At 47.1% G+C, this 23306-nt stretch overlaps 1 protein-coding gene across 2 annotated transcripts in view; it reads right to left on the bottom strand.

Moving 5' to 3' along the window:
- The window catches only part of CARS1 (cysteinyl-tRNA synthetase 1), a 42283-nt gene that overhangs the window by 6385 nt on the left and 12592 nt on the right, over positions 1 to 23306 (bottom strand). For both annotated transcript variants that reach the window (XM_080912367.1, XM_080912368.1), the window contains 13 exons: positions 22867 to 22965; positions 21605 to 21754; positions 13494 to 13634; positions 12593 to 12681; positions 11199 to 11320; positions 8381 to 8493; positions 7460 to 7588; positions 6963 to 7092; positions 6774 to 6877; positions 6339 to 6436; positions 5923 to 6112; positions 5421 to 5489; positions 2253 to 2334 (listed from right to left, as the gene is read on the bottom strand). In XM_080912367.1, the coding sequence (XP_080768493.1) occupies positions 2253 to 2334; positions 5421 to 5489; positions 5923 to 6112; positions 6339 to 6436; positions 6774 to 6877; positions 6963 to 7092; positions 7460 to 7588; positions 8381 to 8493; positions 11199 to 11320; positions 12593 to 12681; positions 13494 to 13634; positions 21605 to 21754; positions 22867 to 22965 (1516 nt within the window). The remainder of the gene's footprint in view (positions 1 to 2252; positions 2335 to 5420; positions 5490 to 5922; positions 6113 to 6338; positions 6437 to 6773; positions 6878 to 6962; positions 7093 to 7459; positions 7589 to 8380; positions 8494 to 11198; positions 11321 to 12592; positions 12682 to 13493; positions 13635 to 21604; positions 21755 to 22866; positions 22966 to 23306) is intronic.

The following is a 23306-nucleotide window of genomic DNA, read 5'->3' as shown; positions in this document are numbered from 1 at the left end:
CTTTGGAACCAAGAGTCCTAAAGGCTGTCATAATAGATGGTTTTTGTTTGTTTGTTTTGTTTTTAATCCTAGATTTTTTTTTCTGGACATAAAAGCTCTGCTTTTCCTTGAAGGAAATATACCCAAGGGCATCAGGGTAGACCCTATATGGTCACGACCTCACAGCACTGCAGGTGTTTGCAGGATCTCCTTAAGAAGCAAACACTGCTTAGAAATATGAACATCTGCAGTATGTGGGCTCCCTTCCAAACTGGCCTTAGCTAGCCTCCATCACCACCACCTAAATAATTAAAAATTAAAAATGTCAGGCTGGAGACAGAGAGACAGTTCTTATTCTGAGGACAGAAAGAAGAGTTCAGTGGGTAAAAACACTCGCTACACAAGCAAGCATCAGAATCCATATTCAAATTCTAGCACCCACAGAAAAAGCCAGATGTGGAGCTGTGAGCTTTCAATCCCAGCACTGGAGAGATGTAAAGGGTGGTTCGCTGGCCATGTTGAATCAGTGAACCCCAGGCCCCAGCGAGAGAATCTGCCTCATAAGGTAGATGGATCCTGAGGAACAAATTTGGTCTCGGGCCTTCACATACATATGAAAAGGCACATACACACATTTTATTTAAGTGAGAGGGGATAAGAGAGGTAGGAAGCCCACATTCTGACTCCCATGGGCAAGCCTAGAAAAACTGAAATCCATTTTTTTTTTAAACTTTTTTTTTAAAGATTTGTTTATTTATTTCATGTATGTGAGTAAATTGTCATTGTCGTCAGACACACCAGAAGAGGGCATCAGATCTCATTACAGATGGTTGTGAGCCACCATGTGGTTTCTGGGAATTGAACTCAGGACCTCTGGAAGAGCAGTCATTGCTCTTAACCACTGAGCTATCTCTCCAGCCCCTGAAATCCATTTCTAATGAGTGCCTGGCTGCTGTCCTGCAGCACCATTCACAACTACTATCAAAGGAGGAGTGAAGAGAAAGCAAGATCTAAGACAGGAGCCAGCAATCCATTGAGCATTGAGAAGGAACAAAACAGATGTCAGCTATGGCATGGACAGACCTCAAAGATGCTATATTCCATGAAAGGCAAGAATAGGGAGGGCAGTCTGCAGCTAAAGAAGCAGCACTGTGTGACATTGAGGGTCAGTGGACAGGTGGCATTGTCCAAGGAGACTTGCACCAAATGCTGATCATAAGATTACTTTTTTTACAAAAAGAATTATTTATATGAGTACAATGTCACTGTCTTCAGACACACCAAAAGAGGGCATTGGATCCCATTGCAGATGGTTGTGAGCCACCATGTGGATGCTGGGAATTGAACTCAGGACCTCTGGAAGAGTAGTCAGTGCTCCTAACTTCTGAGCCATCTCTCCAGCCCTTAAGATTACTTTTGTCACAACTACACACTTCAATAAATTATACGCCTGCCTGAGCCTAGTCCCCTACTGGGAGATGCCTGGTACTGTCACCTACATGACTCACAGAGGACACAGCCCCCCAGTGTCATGGAAGTTTAGGTCTAAAGCTAGCTGCTAGATCTGGGACCTGGAGAATTGGGCAGGAGAGGCTCTTCTAAATCGGAGGCCACTATTGTCGTGCCCAGTAACATCCCTGCTGAGAAGCAAGCCACTTTGTAATCAGTGTGGCACCTAGTAAGACAAACCTTCCCTGAACAAGGTTCCAAGACAGAGTGCCTCTTGAAGATATGTGTGCTAGCTGTAGGTGATTCCCCAGAACCACCTGGCACAAATGGTGGTGTTATTCTCTGTAATCCTCTATCTCTCAAGCCATGCACCTTGCCTGTGTACAGCCAAGCCCAGCACCACCATGCACAAGGCAGAGCACTAATGTGACTCTCGCTCTGGCCCCAGGAGCTTCTCCAAGCACCCTGAGACTCCAACAAGACAAGCCACTCTCCAGTGTCTCAAGCCTAGGTAACCAGGAACAGAAAGGAGACACAATGCAAATAAAAGAACATGCTGACTATGCATAGGGCCCTCTAGCCTGCCTCTTATTGGAACAAGAGCTATGCAGATACCTGACCATTGGGCCCAAGGGAAGGTCCTGTCTGAGATGTTCTAAGTCAAAAGAAACTCTAACCCAATACAATGCTGCCTTAGAGGCCCAATGAATAAATGAGGTCCAGTTTGGCATGGGGCCATATACACCTACACTCTATGGACAGCCATCACAGGTAACCCAGCAGAGGGTGAGCAGCAAGGGTGGGGACCCAGCATGGGACCTTACCTTTTTTCTCTCGGGCAATCTTTCGCACACCTTCTCTGAATTCCGATAATACCTGCAGGTAGGGCATGACTGTAGACTCGAGCTGTTGGAAAGAATGGATTTGAGTCACAAGAGCCATTGCTGTTTTGTAACTGAATACCTAACAGTTCAGTGGATATGCCACAGGACACATGCTGCTGAACCCTATGTCCTGAAGGCCACAAGTCCTTGTCATGCCAAGGGGCAGGAGAGGAGCATGTGCTGGAGTGCAGTCAGACCTATCTCTGCCCTTCTCAGACAGCTGAAAGAAGCTAGCCATCAGACTGCCAACCTCAGCTCCAAGTACCTAATAAAGGTGATGTGGATCAGGGAGCAGAAAGCACTTTTGGGCTTCCAGCAGGACACACTTCAGCAGACACTACTCTGTCCATTGCTGACATGATGTGAACAGATGCAGTTGTCAGAAACTTGTCCATACCATTTCCAATGGGCTGTCAGCATGCACTGACCACTTGTGGTTACATGTGGGCCTGCTGAGTCATCTTATTAACTTACACACATACATATATACATACACACATACACACACACAGCTGTACAAAGGGTCACTACCTACAATGACACTAAAGATAAATCCAGGGGACCCAAAACCACACTGGGCAAGATCCAAACAGGAGTCTGAATCTAAAACTATCTTACAGTGTATTTCTTTATCTCTGAGACCAAAAAGGTCTGGGACTTCTGAACAGGGTCTATGTCTCAATTACACAGTATCTGGAAAGCCAAGATAAGAAAGTGAGAGGAACATTGGCTGGAAGGCAAGAAAGCACTGAAGTCTGAGCTGACTAGGCCTGGCCTTCCTCCAGACAGAGGGGAAACTGTCTCAAAGCAGCAGAGGCTCTGGACTTCCAGAGTGAACTAGATCTTATCTCCAACCCCTTAGGACAGCTTAGATAGGTTAGTCACCATACAGCCAACCTTGGCTTCCAGGACTCAAGGAGGCTCCATGGGAGAAGGCAGAGTCTGTCTCCAAAAGTCCTGGGGTTGGAATCCTGCTGCCTGCTTCTACCTGAGCACAAGAAGTTCAGGCTCAAGTCTTCCTCTTAGGCTCACACAGAACCTTTAAACTTGGAAGTCATCACCTGAACTTTAAATGGGAAATAGAGGGATATCCCTAAAATGTGGGATAAAGGATACCTGGCCTCACAGGCTTACCATTTCCATTTGTGGCTATTCTTCCTACAAGCTAACAAGGAGCTAATGAACCCACCTGGGGATGCAGAATGTGATATATCTTAAGATGCCTCCCCAAGATCACAGAACTGCTAAAGACTAAAAGCTACCTTTAAGTTCAAAGGCAGAATTACTTTCATCTATGAGTTATGTCTTTTTTTTTTTTTCAAAGAAAAGAGGGAGGGCTGGAGAGATGGCTCAACACTTGGTGGCTTTGTAGAGGATCCAAATTCAGTTCCTAGCATCTATATCAGGTGACTCACAATCACCTGTAACTCCAGCTCCATAGAATCTGATACCTTCTTCTGAGGGCACCTGCATTCACTACAAATATCCCTCCCCCCAGATACACACAATTAAATGTTAAAAAAGACAGAAAAAAAGAAAGCTGGCAGTGTTTTTGTTAAGAGGACAGAGGAGCCTTGTGTGGATTTTAAAAGCCCCAGCAGTGATTCCTATCCGGTACAGTCTAGAAGACATCACACCAACGGTTCTCGCTGACAGTTTCTTCCTTCACTGAGCTGAGCTGGCTCAGACTTGACAGCCCTGTGTGGAGGAGGGGCCTCTTGGGTTGCTAGTCAGTAGGAAACAGCCCTGAGACAGCTTTGTCTTTCCATTTGTACTGAGCTACTGTTTGCATTAGCACAGCAGATGCTCCATCTAAATATTTATATACATGTTCTTAAGTTTCGTAATTAAAAAGTTCTCTGTCCTTATGTAGCTTAGGAACATAACTATCGTGTGTCCATCAGCCCACTAGACCTGCAAATACTGAAGCCAGATGTGGACTATAGGTCTGTTCTAACTGGGGCTTCTTTGCATGCTTAGACTGGAACACAGATGCTCTATGGGACCACTGTTTCCCATTTTCTTTCAGGCACTGGCTGCTAGAACAGGGGCTGGACCCACCCTGATATGAGGTTCTGTCCAGCCATGTGGGGCAAAGACAAATAGTGGGAGTTTCCCAAAGACAGCACTGTGGTACATGAACACATGGCCTTTAGGAAAAAGTCCACTGATTAGAGTGTGAACACTGCATATTCTCAGTGTGGTGGTTTGAGTAGAAATTGCTCCCCTATACTCAAGTGTTTGAATGCTTCACCCATAGGGAGTGGCACTATTAGGAGATGTGGCCTTGTTGGAGGAAGTATGTGTGTCACTTTGAGGGAAGGTTTCTAGGTCTCTTATGCTTAAGCTATACCCATGTAGCTCACAGTCCCTTTCTGCGGCCTATGAATCAAGACGTAGAACTTTCAGCTCCTTCTTTAGCACCATATCTGCCTGCATGCAGTCATGCTTTCCTGCCAAGACCATAATGGACAAACCTCTGAAACTGTAAGCCAGTCCCAAATTAAATATTTTCCTTTATAAGAGTTGCTGTAGTTATGTTGTCTCTTCACAGCAATAGAACCCCTAACTAAGAGACTCAGGTTGAAGTATCTGGAGGAAAAACAAATAGTGTGTTTGTACTGAACATGTACCATCATTCCTCAAATTCCACAATGTAACCATCTGCACAGCATTTATAACATTGGGATTAAATACAACTTAGAGGTGACTTAAAACTTATAGAGGGGACTGAGGAGATAGCATGCTGGACACGCATGAGGACCCGAGTTTGATCCCTAACACCTACATAAAAAATCTAGAGAGATAGGACATGCTTAGGATCCCAGTGCTGGGTGTGCAGAGACAGGTGAATCCCTGAAGTTTGACAGATAGTCAACCTATCCTAATTAGAGAGTCAGTGAGAGACAACCCCAAAACCCTGTCTCAAAAAACAAGGCAGGTGGTTTCTGAGGCTGACCTCTGTACACACAGAGACACACATGCATGCACAAAGGCAGGCATGTAGACATACAGAGGAACTCTGTGAAAGGGCATAGGTGGCTTCAAGGCATACAGATGGTAGCAGCAGCTGTGCACATGGGAATCCTTTCAGTGTGCTCTACTTACATTCAGGTTGGTTCCAGATCCACCAACTGGGAAACCCAGGGGGCTCTTCTCCTCTATGGCCCCAAAGATCTAAGGGAAGAAACAGATAGGACTCAAACTGTAGGATGCACAGGATATACAGGGTGAGGTGTCACCCATGGCCAATAGCTCACAAATTGGCTTGACTTCTCTGGGGATAGGAAGCCAGGTGGGTGGTCCCCATGACTGTCTGAGGAGAGGCAAGAAAGAGCAATATTCAAGCCCTTTAACCCTATTCCGGGGTGCCTGCATCTATCCATGGTGCACCCTGGCTCTGAGCTGTTGCTCTGACAGATAGAAGCTCCTGGAGGCCGATAAGAAGAACTGGTAGATGAGGCAGGGAAAGTCTCACTGGCCTAGGAGAGAAGAGCTGCTGTAGAGAATGGTGGCCTCCGACCAGGATTACCATCCTGGTCAGCATGCAGCAGCTTCCAAGTATTACTCAGAAGCTAAGTTCCCATCATGGACCTGTTGCTGGGCTCACCTTCAGCATGTGGGTGAGGTACATGGCAATGTTCTCCAGCAGAGCCCGGTTGGGCCTCCTCTTTTCAGCCTTCCTGGCTGCCATGTAGAGGTTGCACTGACTGACCAAAGCCCGCATCTCTTCCATGACAGTACGGGTGTCAATGTTATCACACAGGGCTTCATGAACTGCGGTCTTCTTGTCATAGAAGCTGAGCAAGGAAGAGGAAGGGAAGCAACAGTCAGGCCTGATGCTCCAGCACAGTTCTCTGGAGCCCACAACCAGAGCCACTGCCATTAGCAATTATTGCACTTCTGACATGTGACAGGGCCTGGCCTCATCAGCTACCCAAGACAGACCATGATGGAGAGAGACCCTCAGCCAGCCCAGAAAACACACACACACACACACACACTGAGGAAAAGGCTCCACCTTACTTCTTATTGAGCTCCACTTCTTCAGCTTCCCACTTTTCAAACTGGCCAGTGATGTCTACAGGGGCTCGGAGGATGTCTTTCACGTTTAAGAAAAACTCCTGAAGTTATGGAAGTCAGGTTAATGGCATTTAATCAAGCTTCTACCTAGAAAGCTTGATGTCCTACTAACATGGTGTTACTTGAGGGGAGATCTGTCTACACAACACATAGTTCCAAAAGAGCACTTCTTCCTTGGGACAGAAATGTGACATATTCCCTGGGCAGGAAGCCTAAGTCAGAATGAAATGTCCCGCATGTGAACATGACTTTCACTTTGCAGCTATCAGTTTCAAGAAGTGGCACCAAATGGCCATCACCGTGCCCTGGCTTATGTCAGAAAGCTCATACCACCCACAATGCCACTCCACCTCTGGCAAGAACTAGCTAGGCACTCACATTCATGAACTTTTCATACTGAAGCGCAGACTCCATAGTGTTGCTAGAATAGTCCAGTGTGTCTTTCCATGAATGCATGAGGAATGCCAGTCGCAGCTGCCGTGCTGGGGAGCAGACACATGGCTGCCATTATTCCTGAGCAGCTGCTGGTACCCTTATGCCGTGGGTTTCTGCAGCAGCTGTGCTCACCTGAGTGCTTCTTCAAGGCATCTTTAATGGTGATGAAGTTTTTCAATGACTTGGACATCTTGCAGCCTGCTATTGTCAAGTGGCCCGTGTGCAAGAAGTACCTGACCCAGCAATCATTCTCAAAGTAGGCCTGAGTACAAAGAGACAGAAAGAAGGCTTGGGGGCTGTGGTGAGACCTCACCTGTCAAGTGGTGCTAGACACTTAATACATGGTGTGTGCACCATGCATGAGGTAGGTAGGCACTACTTCTTTTAAGTGGAGCACCTGAGGCTTAGAGGGAATCTGCTGGTGAACCTAAGCCTGCCTGTTAACAAAGGTCAGGCTGTTATCATTGGTATTCAGACAAAATGACCAGTGTTCAACCCTCCCTCAGCTCCTGAAATGGATGTCAAGTTCATCAGGAAGCTCTTCCCAAGAGTACTGCTGATGTCTCTCCAGCAGAGCAGGAGAAGGACTTTGTGCTCCCTTTGTAGTAAGGCAGCCTGTCTTTACCTACCTCTGACTGTGCCAGCTCATTGTCATGGTGGGGAAAGCGGAGGTCAAACCCTCCACCATGAATGTCCATCGAGGCTCCCAGGAGCGTGCCTGCCATAGCAGAACACTCTATGTGCCATCCTGGACGACCCTAGAATGACATAAAGGGCCTTGCTGACCATTCCAAGTGCCCAGACCTCTATTACTGAAGCAAATGACCTTTATGCCTCTGAACCTCACTGCATCGGCTCAGAATCTTCACAGGAACAAACTTAGGGAAAATCTGTTTATATGGTTCAGTCTGTGCTGTGCTGTGGCTGAGCTAGAGCCTGGGAATAATTTCTAGATCCCTAATTACTCAACAAGTGGCAAATAAACACATATACCCAAGTCAAGGATATCATATATCCTCATCCGGACCTCCAGCGTCAAAAACATCAACTTACATGCATAGAAACCCAGAGCAGGGGGCTGGAGAGATGGCTCAGTGGTTAAGAGCACTGTCTGCTCTTCCAGAGGTCCTGAGTTCAATTCCCAGCAACCACATGGTGGTGGCTCACAACCATCTGTAATGGAATCCAATGCCCTCTTCTGGTATGTCTGAAGACAGTGATAGTGTACTCAATATACATAAAATAAATAAAGCTTTAAAAAAAGAAACCCAGAGCAGAAGCCTCCAAGGCAGCCAATCTGACTGTACCCCACTCACAGATCAGGAAACCGAGACCTGAGAAGAGAAGCTGTTCACCCAGAGGCCCAGCATCTATGGGCTCTGCAGCTCTGCATTGCTCCAGACCAGGTTCTGGTCCCAGCAGCACTGCCCATCCTTCCTGGTACCCACTCCACCAACAGAGCTGCCCACTGAAGGACTAAGGGAGCTATGCTAGCAGCCTGTGACACCATCTCTTCTCACTGCCCCTTCTTCCACTAGCAGCTCACTCACCTTTCCCCAGGGGCAAGGCCAGGATGGCTCTCCTGGTTTGGAGGCCTTCCACAAAGCGAAGTCATTGGGAGAACGCTTCTCACTAAGGCGGTCAGCAGAGATGCTCAGATCACCTGTGAATGGTTAAAGGCATTGGGCAGGGTCATTTAATATCAAGTGACTACAGGAGTGTCAGCACTTCTCAAAGCTACTCTATGAGCCATGGTTAACTAACTTGTGACAGACCTGAGTACCGGTCACTACCTGTCAGCAATTAAGTCTAACTCTGAGCCAGAGTCTTAGCTACTATGGCGGTTCCAGAGACACAGCTGCCTCTTCAGCCGTGAATTTCATGTCTGTAGGAGGTCACTATACTTTGGGCTAAAGCTAAGTGGATATGGCTCACTGGGGCACAGCTCAGGAAACTTGGCCCATGCAGTGGGAGCCCAAGGTTGAGAGCACACTCAGCTGCCAGCATGCTGTTTTCCAGAGGTGCAAAGGTGTGGCTGAACTGCTGTGCACCACTTTGTGGAAGCTGAGGTCAGTGGTGACACTCCCCCTTAGATTCACAAAGCACCAGGTAAAATGGCTGAGAGAGATGAGGGTGCCTGCTAGGTACCTTTCCTGCCAGCTTCTCTGAGGCCTCTCAGCGGTAGTGGAGGGAACCACTGGCCAGAGGCACTTGGATAGCAGTATACAGGTATAGAATGGCCAATGACCCAGTATTTCCAAGTACACCATCGACCTGCAGATAGAGCTATAGGGACCCCACTGAGGATCAAGTCTATGTTAGATGAATGGATTGAGTAAATGCCTTTCTTCTGCCGCAGGCTCAGGCCCTGAACTACAAGAGTCTACCCAATCCTTGCATCCATGGAGCCCTGTGGGGAGGCCTGGAAAAGGAAGAACACTTGCTATTCTAGGAAGCTATCTCAGAATCTAAGTCAGCTCCATCTTTGAGGAACTAATGCCCAGGCTTGACGTCTCCCAGGTGTGGTGGGAGGAAAGCACTGCTCCAGATGTGGGACATGCACTGGATGTAGAATGCTTGAGCAAGACTCCTGCCATCACCTCCTAGCCCAGAGACAAACACTGTTAACATCTGATGTGCTCACATACAGAATAAAAAGAATCTCCTCATGAGAAATGCAGATACATGCAGCACCCAAGACAGACCTCAGAGCCTGGCTCCTGTTCCCTCCAGTATCCCTCTGCCAGGAAAAAGCATCTAGAACCACAGCTCTTGAGCTATACAGCATGCTCTTTCAACCAATCTAAGCTAGCAGCCAGAGAGTAACACAGGGTTCCGTGTTACTTGCGTGTGTGGAGAGCCAGCTCCCAGCACATAAAGTCATTCACTCACCTGGCTTTAATTTAACTTCTCTGTGCCTCCATGCACTGCTTTCTTTGCTAGTTTTCTGCCTGACTACCTGCACATTTCCTTCCTCTCTGTTTATTCCCAGCTACGTGTACCTGGCGGTTAGCATTTCACCTGCCTCTGTGCCTCTTGTGCCTCTATGGTCTCCCTTTCCTCTGAAGGACTCAGGAGTAGAAACCTGAGGTAGCTTGACAGTCTCCCAACCCTGTACTGTGAAGGCCTTGCACATCTGCACTTTAGTCACACAATGAAAGAACTGTTTGGGAGAAGCTCAGAACTCTTTCTGCACCTGCCTATGCTTTGGAGACATAAAGGGAAAGATCCCAGAAGCTAGAGAGAGATGGGTCAGTGGTTATGAAAACTGGCTGCTCTGTGAGATGACCTGAGTTCACTTTCCAGCACCTACATGGTAGTTAAAAACTACCTGAAACTCCTATTTTCTGACCTTCTTGGGTTCAAGGCACACACATGGTACATAAACATACACACAAGCAAATACTATACACATTAAAAACAAAACGTCAAAGGGGGAAGGTGTTATTTGATTCCTTCAATCACATCTAGCATATTCAAAACTTTTAGTCCATTGTTAGCCATTGTCTACCCAACCTCTCTGATTCTACAGAGTACGCAGGCTGGCTGGCTCTAGGCATGAGTCAGCATGTGGCCTTGGAACCTTCAGCTTTATCACTGTGAAGTCACCTCTTTAACACCACACACGTCACCTATCCTCCACTGGACCCAATATTAGTGTTGAACTGGCTTAGTTTCTCTCTTGCCAAGGTTCCTATGTTATTTTGTTCAGCTTTTCATTTCTGATATTTCTTTAGAATAGAGCCCTAAAGTGGATATTTTTATAAAGCCTACATTTTAATGGATAGACTGACTTCTAGAAACAAGGGTGTCATTGGGAGATGTATCTGGCATGAAAGTAACTCCTCATCTTAAGAACAGTGTTCTTTCCCAACCTTGGATTTTGTGAGCCTCTCCTTAGCTTTACTATGGGATAAATACTTCTGAAAAGTGTTTTAATATGATCCCTCATGATCCAGGAAACCCCTGACACCTGTGTTTAAAATACTTAGAATAAGATCACCAAACACACATCACTGTACATACATCTAAGCAACACACTCTGTTACAGGCCCTGGGGCCTGAGTCAAGTGCTCCATCAGAACAGATTAGGGTCAGGCTCAGGGCCTCTCTGATAAGTGCCTGTTATAGCAGCCGAAGGCCCATGAACTCTGTGTCAGGACAGTGCAGTACTGACTTCTCTGTTTCTTAAGCAGTGCCATCTTGAGAAAGCTCCTGGCACTCCTTTAGGGGAAGCAGCCTGCTCTTCATGTGCCTGTGTAGGGTACATGGGCGCCCACCATGACCAAGAGGTAGAGACCTGGTGCAGGCCATGAGTGAGGCAAAGCAACTTAGCTTTACTTCTGAATGTGTTCTGTGGACTCTTACCTTCCCCTTCCTGAAGTGCTTTCTGATCCCCAACGGCCTCAGGCACTAGCTTGCCATAGGAGTGCTTTTCACTAGCAGCAAACTTGGCTGTGTCAAAGTAGACAGACCCATTTGAAGCATAGCTGGAAACAAGAGGAAAAGACGTCTCAGCTACGTACCAACACATTGGAGAGAAAGCATGAAGGGCTAGGAAGTGCCAAGGCCTGGGGCCACCAATCCTCTGTTCTCTGCAGCTGGTCAGAAGCCACAGTTTCCTGGGCTAAGTAGAAGCAACAGTGATGCCTCCTGAGGCAGTGTATCCCACACAGACCTTCTGCTTGGTGTATGTAGCCACTCGGTTCCAGCAGAACAACAGCACAACCCCCTGTGACACACCTCCTCTCTGTCTGCATTCTACTGTGTAATCCTGTCATGGCTCTCCATGTGTCTCTACTGTATTTCAACAGAGAAATGCTCTCTCTGACCCACCTTGCCACTTTGCTAGACTAGTGTCTCCTGCTGCCCTGCAGCCATGTCATATGGGGTGAAATAGCACTGTCCCTTCAGAGGTGGTGGCAGCAGGCACTGCATAGAGTCCTTTCTTTTCTAGCCAGAGCAGCCAGCAAGCAGAGAAGAGACTTGAGACCAGGTCCAGTGGTGCAATCAGCAGGTGCACACCAGGGTCCCATCCATAACTCCCTGTTAAGACTCCTCTGAATAGGCTAACTTGAGTGACATGGGAACGTTTGAGGTTGTCAGACATGCTAAAACAGTAGCAGTGAGCTGGGTAATGTCTACACAAAAATCATAACCAGGCAACAGAACACACTCTTAGTGTCTGAATGGTACCAATGTCTTGCGGGGCTCTGCAGTGTCCACGCTTACTATCATGGCCCCAGTGACCTATGGTCATCACTGTCAAGCTTCCAAACAGATATTGGACCAGGTCTTCCTGATAACACCTAGGGGAGGCCACTGGGCCACTCAGAAGAATTCTCATTGCTCAGATAGAATGAGACATACCCCCCAACCTCCATTGGCTGGTTTAGTGGGAAGACAAACACAGTAGACGCAGGAAGAGGAAGCTGAGGACAGCTGAGCACAGGCCTCTGGACAGTCATGAAGACTGTAACAAGAAGAGTGGCTACTGGGTGCTGGTTTGTGGCCAGCCCTGCCTCACCAGCCTGCTTCCTGACTCAATTAGCAAAGTGGATTTTCCCAGTTAAATGCTTGTGACAACAGCATACTATGTATGGATAAAGCAAGGGCTTCATAATGTAATGAGAGTTCTTGCAGGGGAGTTAGAGTGACTTAGGTCAGTTACTAGGCTGGGTGGTGAGAAGGTGTGGCCCCCACCCAGACTCTCTCCCCATGGAGCTATGTGCTCTGGCACAGGAGAGGTGTCTCATGCTCACCCATAACCATTGTCCACAATCTTCTGGACAAAGTTCACAATTTCTGGCACATATTCACTGACACGGGTCAGGACATCAGGAGGGAGAACCTGCGGGGACAGAGACTCAGCAGTGTGAACAGTTTCCTGACGAGTGTGAAAACTTCAGTCTTTGTTAAGCACACTCCTTGGAAAGCATATGACTGTTGGAACTGCCTACAAAGTGTCATCCCTGCTACTTGAGAGTCTGTGGCAGAAGAATCACAAGTTTAAGGCCTACAGGGACATTCCATCGAAATCTTGTTTTAAAATAAAAGGTAAGGGCCAGAGAAATGTTTCAGCAGGAAAAGAGACACAAGGTAGATAAGAGACCTGGTCTTTCCCTGCCAGGGGCCTACAGGGGAGGTGGACGACACCAGAGCACAACCTCTGCACAGTCATGAAGACCATGACAGACTTGACCTGTCTTCAAGGAGTTTTCCATCCCAGTTGCTCCCTATTTGTTTATGTATCTTTTTTCTTCCTTCCTTTTCTTTTCTTTTCCTTGCTTCTTTCCTTTTTTGGAGACAGGGTATTCAGAGCTCTACATTGCCTCTGCCCTCCCAGACCTGGGATTAATAATCAGCAATTTATTTACTGATTTTGAGGCAGTATCACACTACACAGTTCAGACTGGCAATGAACTTGGGAACCTCCTGCCTGTGCCTCCTGAGTGCTAGCTTCCACCCTGGGTTTCTTAGACCTTTCCAAGGAAGTCCTAAGTGCCAGGCATGGGAACAATCAATACACATAAAAACACAAAACCAAGTAGCATCTCCTCACTCCTCATTCAAGTTCAAGGCTTACTCAACCACTCACTGACCTTGCAAAATGAAGATACTATGGACCACAGGGCTTGGTCTGAGGCAACACAAATCACTCACATTCAAGGCTTCCATGTCTTTGTGGAACTCTTCTTCCCAGAACTTGGGCAGTTTGGAGAAAATAGAGTTGTCAGTCACCTCACTGCCACCTGTAGAATCCAGCCAGTCAGCGAGCAAGTCCTTTGCTTCTTCTAGCAACACCTAAGAGAAAGGACACCCATACACAGGCTAGGTTTTATGCAAGCAAAACCAGCAAGACAGCGGAGCCAGAGCCAATCAGAGCCCTGAGGTCACAACCAGTCTTGCAGAGCAGCATCCGTGAGCTGCCATCTCCCACTGTTGGTGTGAAACATGTTCTAACTTACTCTTGCTGTCCTCATCATCCCAGGATGAATGGTTTGAACATGTTACCTTCAGCAGTGTAGGGCTGTGAGGCCACACAGGCAGTCTGTGCTCCATCATAGGAGCACAAAACCAGAGCAAAGGGTAGGACAACATGCAGATGGCCTGGCACAGCAAGGGCATCAATCAGGGAGGTCACAAGGCCCAGCACACCGACAGGAAAGGATACAGGGAGGCTCCCAGGATGGCACTGCTGTTAGTGTTCCTGGAAGTAGCAAGGCAGATCTTTTCAAAGTGCTCATTCTTCCCCACATGAAGGGATAGGAAATACAGAAAAGGCAAAAAGAAGCTGGGTATGGTGGCTCATGCCTTTACTCAAAGCACTTGGGAGGTTGAGCAGGAGTACTGCTATGAACTTATAGCCCGTCTAGGCTATAAATAAGGAAGCCAGGTGTGGTGGCACGCCTTTAATCCTAGCACCTGGAGGGAACAGGTAGAGGCTGGGAGACTTCTGTGAGACTGAGACCAGCCTGGTCTAGACAGTGAGTTTGAGGACAGCCAAGACTACATAGAGAGGTCCTATCTCAAAAATGAATGAATGAATGAATGTAGTAAGCTGAGTTTGCAGATAAGTACTGAGAGTGTATAAGTGTCATGTCTAGAAAAATGTAACCTTTAGATGAGATGCAATAGTACCCACAAGATGCCATGGAGATGGTCCAGGCAAATGTAAACAGAGAAGTAAAGGAAGCTCTGAAATATAGTCTACTAACTAGTATACACTCCAGAGGCAGGGCAGGGTGGCTGGAGAGAAGTGGAATACGACCAGAAGAGTGGAACAGAGCTGGGCCTCTGACAAAAATTCCAGAGGGAAAAAAGGGTAACAGCAAGGACCCAGGAGAATGCCCAAAGACTTGTCAGAACTCAGGTGACAGCCACCACCAGGCTGGTAGCTCATGCATGCCTGGTAATGTTATGAGACAGCAGGAAGCTACACGAGAGTCTTCAGAAAGAGTTAGGCAGAAAAAACAGAAGATGATTTACAGGACAGCATCCTGTCCTTAGCTATTGCCAACATTGGGAGCTGGCAGTCAGTAGGGCAGCCCAGGGGCTTGAAGTAGTATACCCAGGCAGCACATCCTGCAAACCACCCAAGATCAAACTGGAAGGGACACTGTCCTAAGAAGCCAACAGCTGGACTTCCCACTGAGAACTCACAACAGTACTTCTCAAAGCTGCCCAAGAGAGGACATTCAGAGCTAAGTACACACCATCCAGGTGTAACTAACAGAAACTGGTCTTGTCCAAAGAGAAACTGGCTCCATGGGCACCGCATCCCTAGAAAAGTGGGTATCAAAATCTAGTCCATTCAAAGGTCATAGTACCAAAGCCATAGTAAAGCCTGAAGCCTAGAGTGTTCTTGAGAGCTGTGGAGCCCAGCCAGCATCCACCAGCAGGGGGCGGGGAGGGGTGTGTGTGTGTGTGTGTGTGTGTGTGTGTGTGTGTGTGTGTGTGTGTGTGTGTGTGTGTGTGTGTGTGCATGCATGCACTGTAATCTTCCACTTTTTTTTAAAAAGGATTTTTTATTCATGTATATTCATATGTGCCTGCCACATGAGTCTAAGTATAACAGGGGCTAAAAGAGGACATCAGATCCCCTGAAGTTGGAGTTATAGGTTGTTTGAATCACTCACTTTTAACTACTAAGATATCTCTCCAGCCCAGAAACCTATATTTAACAGCTACAGGTAACAGGACCAATGGATGTTCAGGAAATGCTAGGCAGAAAATGGAGGTCATGAAAGTGAACGTGACCTCAGCGAGAAGAGACTGAGGTGAAAGTTCAAAGGGCTGAGACACATAACAGAAGCTTTAAAAACAAGAGACTACAACATGCAGTTGGGAGCTGTGTTCTGATCTCCTGGGGTTACTTGGAAAAGATGGGGAGCATGTACATTAGGCCATTCAGTTACAACTCGCAGCACTGCTGCAGAAGTGACCAGTCTGATGTGCTGCTGGGTGACAAACACCCACTTAGCACTGCTTCAAACAGAAGCTAGGAAAAAACAGTTATGTATCACTGGACTACTTCCAGTGAAGGAGCCCACAAGGCAGTAACTACAGAGGCCAAAAGAAACTAAGACCCTGGGCCTCACACCTGCAATACCAGTACTTGGGAAACTAAGAAGCATAAAGAAAAGCTAGCCTGGGCTACACTGATTTTTGGATAGCCTGGCCAAGATCACTCAGCAAACAGGAAGCAGGAGGCTGGATTTCAACAGCTGCCCCAGAAACTGGCCACTGAGTGAGGAATAGAAGTAGGCTGGCCCTTAAGTCCATGTTGGCCATCTAATGCAGGGGCTTGAGTACTTTTAGGGACTAAGTTGCCTTCAACATGACAGGAGATGAAATACCTCAGAAAAAAACTAACCTTAAACTTGAAACCCCTAATTAGATGGCCTCCAAATGTATAAATTTGGAAGAGAAAAAGACTGGATTTTAGTCCCGATGCCAGCAGTGAGGACACACAGGGAGTGTGGAAATGCTGTGCTCACGGCAGGTGTGAGGCAGAAACAAAAGCACAGGCTCTTCTTAGCTATAGGGGGATGTGAGAATTTATAGCCTTACCTCTTTTCCTGTTTACTCTCTCAGCTTCCTGCTCTGACTGCCTGCTGCTATGCCTTCCCCCATCATTATGAACTTTCTAGAACCACATGCCACCTCCTGGAACCACCCCCTCATACTCCTTCCTTACATTGCCTTTGTTCATGTTTTATCACAGGAACAGATATATATATATATATATCTGATACAAGTAGCAATGAACAACTGGAGATCAACATTTTTTAAAATGTTCCATAAAGTAGCCCCAAAACAGTCATGAAAAGGTGCTAGACGGCACATGCCATCAATGAAATACACATTAAAACACAGCAGAGCTAGGCACCGTGGCACACACCTTAAATCCTTGTACTCTCTATGAATTCGAGGTCAGTCTGGTCTACATGAGTTTCAGGCCAGCCTGGGCTAAAAGAAAGACCCTATCTCAAAATAAAATATAATAAACACAGTACAGGGACTAGAGAGCTGGCTCAGAGGTTAAGACCACCTGCTGCTCAATCATGGCAACATAAATTTGGATCCTAGTACCCATAACTACCTATAAGTGCAGATCCAGAGGATTTGACTCCCCCTTCTGACCTCTGCGCGCGCGCGCGCGCGCGCACACACACACACACACACACCAAACAAACAAATAAACCCAACCCGATTACCAAAAGCCCCACACCTATGATGATGACAGAGTCTCCAGGACTCTGCTGGTGGCACAGCAGTGGGGACTCTTTTAAAGCCAGTTAAGTACAGAATGGTACGAAGATAGTTGGCAGCTTAGTAAGAAATAAGCATTTGCTTGCCATATGATCTGGCAATTGCATTCATTGTTATTTACCCAAAAGAACTGAAAACTTATGTCTACACAAAGCCCACACACAGCTGTTTATAGCAGCTTTATTCATGACTGCCAGGCCTAGAAGCAAGATACCCTTAAGATAAACAAATGGGTCCATCTAAACAATGGGATATAGAGTATTAGCCAGTGCATAAAAGATAGGCCCTATCAGGCCATGAAAAAGAGGAAACTTAGACCACGAATTTCTATGAGAAGCAGCAGCAACTATGAAATAATTACAAACACCTGGCTTCTTACACAAAGCCTCTAAGTTGTTGGGAATTTCCTGGGTGAAAGAGCAGCTCTTGTTTCCTGAGGGAACAGCCTTGGAATGGGTCGGCTAGTCAAAAGAGTTCCAGCTACCAAGGTTACAAAGGGAGAGGATGGAAGACCAAGCTGATCACCAATGGCCATCAACAGTCTAATCAAACATGCTGTGTCACAAAGGCTCAAAAAAATCAAGAACATAGGCTATGGTAGTCATGCGTAATGCCAGCATTTAGGAAGCTGAGGCAGGAGGATAATCAGTTTGAAGTCAGACTAGACTGTTAAAAGACACTATCCCAATAAATAAACAAAAAAATAAAGCCAACACAAAAAAGCCAAAGGACACAGTTGGGAAACTCTGGATAGCTGACGATTGCTACCAATGTTGGGATTAAGGGTGCCTGCCACTGTGCCTGACTCTGCTGCATTTTGATTTGTATTTCACTGATGACATGTATTGGGTGAGTAAGAACAGTGACCTGGCTGGACCTTGTCCTCTGCATGCTTTACTAATTTAGGTGAAAGTTATTATTTGTGGTTGGTAGCTGAAGTGAGGCCTTCATGAGGCCTTCACCTCAGGCTCTGAGGCCATCTTCACTGAATGACTGAACTGCAGGGCGTCCAGCAGGCGTCTCTGGAGGACTGGTGGTGGTGTGTAAGGTGAGGAGCAGGAAACTTCTCACCTTTTGATGTGAAACAGGAATGTTCTTCTACCTTGCCTGATAGCACAAACCTACAATCATGACAACATCAAGGCTAGTCTGAGTAATACAAGGAGACTCATCTTCCAAAAAGAGAGGAGAAAAGGTTGGTGTTGGCTAACAGAGTGCTTACCCAGCATGAACAAGGCCCTGGGTTTCTGTCCCAGCCATGGGAAGAAGAGAGGGAAAGACAGGGAGGGAAGGAAGGGGGTTTAGTTAGAACAGAAGGAGAGGCAAATGATCCAGTGTCACAGAGGACTGTCCTCTCAGCTGACTTTTAAACTGTGTCAATAGGCTGAATTGTCAAAACTAGCAAAGACAAACAGAATCCCAACAACAGCTGAGGAACAGGAGACACACCAAAAAGAATCCCGCGTCGGTGACTATGGAATACAGAATCTTCTCCAGCATAAGAGCTCCCAACCTGACACCAGAACTCAGCCCCCTGCTCAGAAGCACAAGACAGACACCCCAGGACAGATGCACTCTACAAGCTAGAATAAGTTGTACCCAAATAGCAACCAAGTTGACGTGAAAAGTACAATCTACTTTGAAATAGAAACAGACTTCACAAAAGGTTAGAAAGGTTATCAAAAGCTGTTACAAGCACATGCCATCAGAGTCAGAAAACAAGGCTGGGAGCGATGAATGGTGTGTGCCTATAATCCCAGCACTCCTCCAATCTCAGCACTTGGAAGGCAAAGGCTTGCAGACTTCCATGAGTTTGAGGCCAGCCTGGTCTACATAGTAAGTTTCAGGACAGCCTAAGCTACATAGTGAGAGCCTGTCTCCAAAACAAACAAACAACCCATCCCCTCCTATCTGAACCAGAAAATGAGGTCCACCTATTAAGGAGTAAGAGGAAACAGAGCAGAGCAAACCTGAACAAAGAATGAAGGCTAGGGCTGCAAAGATTGCTTGGTAGTTAAGAGTGTTCAGTTCCTAGCACCCACACAGCAGCTTTTGACAGCCCTAATTCCAGTTCCAGAAGATCCAATACCCTCTTTTTGACCTCCATAGACTCCTGTTTGCTTATAAACTCACCTAGGCATGTACACACACATCTTCTACTACTGCTGCTGCTGCTGCTACCACTGCTGCTACTAAAATCCTAAAAAAAAAAATAATGAAGGAAAGAAGCACCCAAGACTGGGCAAAGGCTGATGGTGGACAGATCTAGAGACTCAGCAGACCAAGCAGCTTGGGGAGCTAAGAGGTTCCTTCTTCCGAGTGCCTAGCCCTGCTGCAGCAAGTGCTCTGCTCTAACACTGTAGACCACGAACATAAGAGTCCTCGATTTGCTTCCTGGAGTCTAAGCTGTTGACTGTGCTGAGTAGAGAAACAACTCTGACTGCTGAGGCTCCTGTGAACTTCCCTGGGAAATATGGCTCCTACATGGATGATCTTTCCAGGGCAGCACAGCCGATTCAGAGCTGTATGGAATCCTGTAGCATCTGCCTGTTCTCAACATGGGTGTCCTACCTGTGTCACTGTGACCAATCTCAGGCAACAATGTGACTCCACACTGAGTCTCCCAGGTTCTTCAGAGAACCTCAGAATGTATGGGTGGTGTTGGAGACGCCCAAAAGTCACCCAAACAAATACATGATCTAACACTCAGCAGTAATTCCATGTTAGAATATGGTCTAAAGAAACTCCTAGAAACTTGCACCACAGATGCCACACCACAGCTCACACATGGATGTAATAACACTAGCAGTTGGGAAATGCAAACACAGGACATCGAGTGACTGCCTCCCACACAGGTATAGGACAAATGCTGGTGAGAATGCACGAATGTGCCAACAGAATGCCATGAATGTAAACAGAATGCAGAACAAAGAATCAACGTAGGCTCCTGCAATTCCACTTCTAGCGTATGCAAAGAGCTTCTAAAAGCAGGATCTCGAACAGAGATTTGTACACCATGTTCTCAGCACCTCAACAGCAAACAGTAGAACAACATAGATGGGCACAGACTCAGGAGTGGACAGCCAGGGTCCATCTCATGATGAAAGGTCGTTTGCCTTAAACAGGGCAGAAATGCTGGCCTACGTTGCAACATGGATGAACCTGGAAGACATGGCGCTAAGAGAAGCCAACCCCAAGAATTAAAAGTGCACTTACTCAAGTCCCTAAAACCCTCAGACACACAGAAGATGGGATACAGTGCCAGGGTCTAGGAAAAGGGTGTGGTGACCAGTGCCTCACAGATAGCTTCAGTCTGAGAAGGTGACAAGCTCCAGTGGTGGATGTGGTTCCAGTGGCATGAAAGTGTGGCTGATCTCGGTACTGAGATTTGTGTGCTTACAGGGTTAAGATGGCAGCTCTCATGTTATACATCTCTCTCTCTCTCTCTCTCTCTCTCTCTCTCTCTCTCTCTCACACACACACACACACACACACACACACACACACACACACACACACACCATGCACGCTTCCATATATAGCACAGGCTGACCTGGTACTAGCTACAATCTTCCTGCTCAGTCTCCCAAATTCTGGAATGTCTGATATTTTTTACGATGTGTTCTGGTGGAAGAAACTTTATGGTGAGATTGTTGGTCACCTCAGAAGCACTAGAAAGGATCTTAGCCCAGAAGAATGGCAATGATCTCATGTGGGCCCATCTCAAAAACAGCTGAGAGAAAGAACATGGCCTTCAAGTTTATCCACATGGACTCATAGACTTGTCATAAATACCAGACTCTATCCTGTAAGAACACAGAAGAGAGAAAACTGAACAGAAAAAGAGAGCAAAGGTAGAATGGTCAGCTCAGGTGGGGGCCCAAGGTCAGGGCAAGGTAGGACACAATCTGTAACACTGCAGCCTAAACCTCTCCCAAGTACACCTTCATTCTGCTTGATGACCTACAGCCATGATACTTGCAGCTGGTTGCCTTGAATTAAAGAATGTCCAGCAGAGGGTGCTAGCAGTAAGGGGAAGGACAGAGAACAGGATAATGCCCCTCACTTTGTCTCAAGGTTTTTTCAGGAGTAGTTGTATTAGCCCCAACTACTGCCAACCATGAGTTGCTGCTCACTTCACCTTCAATTGCTGGCTCTGCTTTCTGCTACCAAGAAATGTAGATCCAGTGGATAATTGTGGAATTGGGAAAACTGATGGCTGCTCCCCTGCATTCAAAGTAGAAGTGGTAGGAAGGAGCATGGAGAAAAGGGAACTGCAGTATGGGTTCTCGGTAAGCCCAGATTCGAGCCAGGTGGTGCTGAGCTTCCATCCCTGGAGAATGGGACAAGAGCCCGAGGGTCCCAGATGGGATGGGACACTGACTAAGTAAGCATCAAAGAATGGAGCCACAGGCCTGGGTCATCTTGAATGTGACCCAATCTTATGCACAGTATGACACTTTATACAGATGGAGTGCCGAGGACCTGGAAGAGCTCACCTGTACATGGCTGTCTACTTCCTCTCCAGAGGGGCTGGAATGCATTGCCTGTTCCAGTGGTTCTGTGGCAAGCTTCACAGAGTTCTGGATCCGCTCCAGCATCTGCCTCTTGTCAGGATCTGTTGTCTCACTTAACTTGACTGAAAATGGCTACAACCATAAGAACAAATCAGTCAGGCATGAGCAGAACCCTGCATCCTAAAGATGACTCAAGGCATTAGAATACTGTGTTCTGTCCTGTTCAGACTTTAGCTCCCAGTTTAGGTAGATCTGCTACCTTTCCTCACAGTGGCTGGGCTGGATGCCTAAGTTTATTGAGTAAGTGGCCCCATGCAAAATATGTATGGCAGTGTACATCCAGCAAACCTCAACAGCTGGACGTTACCTTTGTGTCAAAAGTGCCCCTGCACCCGAGTTCCCAGTTCTGTCAGACCAAAGATTGCTATGCTCTAACCTAGTTTCTTCCCAGGGACAGCGCCATGAGCATTCCAGATTATTACCATAGTTGCTAAGGGTAGTGTGTGATAGGAAGCAGACTAACCCGTAATCTCACCGTAAGTGTGGAGGTTTAAAAGAACTGTCTTCTGTAGGCTCTGCTATTTAAACACTTGGGCCCAAGGTAGCAGTGCTGTCTGGGGGCTTTAGAGGGTGAGCTCTGGGAACTTAAAGCCATGCCCTACTACTTCCAGTCGGCCTCCTCTGCTCTGTGCTTGTGTCTGAGGATGTGCACTCTTGGCTCTCTGCACCTGCTACCGTGCCTCCCTGCTATGATGGACTCATGACCAGAATAAACAATAAGTTGCCTCAGTCAGTGTTTAATCACAGAAATAGAAAAATAACTAAGACACATCTAGGAACTACACATTGAAAGGAGGCTTGTTCATGGCAAAGGTGTGGAAGTAAAGAGAACATACTTCCTCAGTGAAGGTCACAGCACCGTGAACATGACAAAGACTTACAGATCAAGGGTCTGCCTTGTGGTCAGAGTCGGGCATCTGATTGCTTGTGAGCTTAACACTGAGGACCAGACAGCAAGAGGGATGGAGATGGATCAGGTATTTCTCCTAAGGGACAGGAGCACCACCTACTCTGCACTACAGTACCTATAGAACTCTGCCCTGATGCCTGTCTCATAGGCCTGGCAGGGGTAACACCTGCTATGGCTTTGGGGCCCCAATAAAGCTGACTTGAATTCTAGAAAGGGGTGACACTGGGCCTAAGAGGCACTAGGAGGAGGCAAGGGTGGTATCCATGGCCTCTACCTTCATGGCATCACGGACATCCGTCAGGAGCTGGGCAGCTGGGCGTTTCTGCTCCCGATACTGCTCAAACAGGTAGTTCTGCCGTGCCCTCCTGATGATCTGTGGAGGTGGGAGACTGGTTATGATCAGAGATACTCCTCCCATGTGTAGAATTGTTCTTACACTTCAACTGAGTGAGGGTCAAGAGGCATGGGGACAGCCACGGGTCCCAAACACTGTGGCACTGTGGGACACCATTACCATCTGTCCTTCTGTACCTACAAAGTGGGGCTGAGGTCTACTGTGAACATCTGCATGTCTAAGGACAGGACACTGAGGCCCCAGCTTTTTCAGCTAGCAAGATACAGAGTGGACCTGCTTCCAAAGAACCAGGAGTTATGGACACTTAGCCAATGCCAGAATCTGCAGATTTCTTGCAGCACCTAGGCACCTGTGCAAAT

The sequence above is a fragment of the Micromys minutus genome, assembly GCF_963924665.1.
Source record: "Micromys minutus genome assembly, chromosome: 2".
Classification (NCBI taxonomy): Eukaryota; Metazoa; Chordata; class Mammalia; order Rodentia; family Muridae; genus Micromys; species Micromys minutus.
The sequence above is the reverse complement of the archived record's forward strand: the minus strand, read 5'-3'. Positions and strand labels throughout refer to the sequence as shown.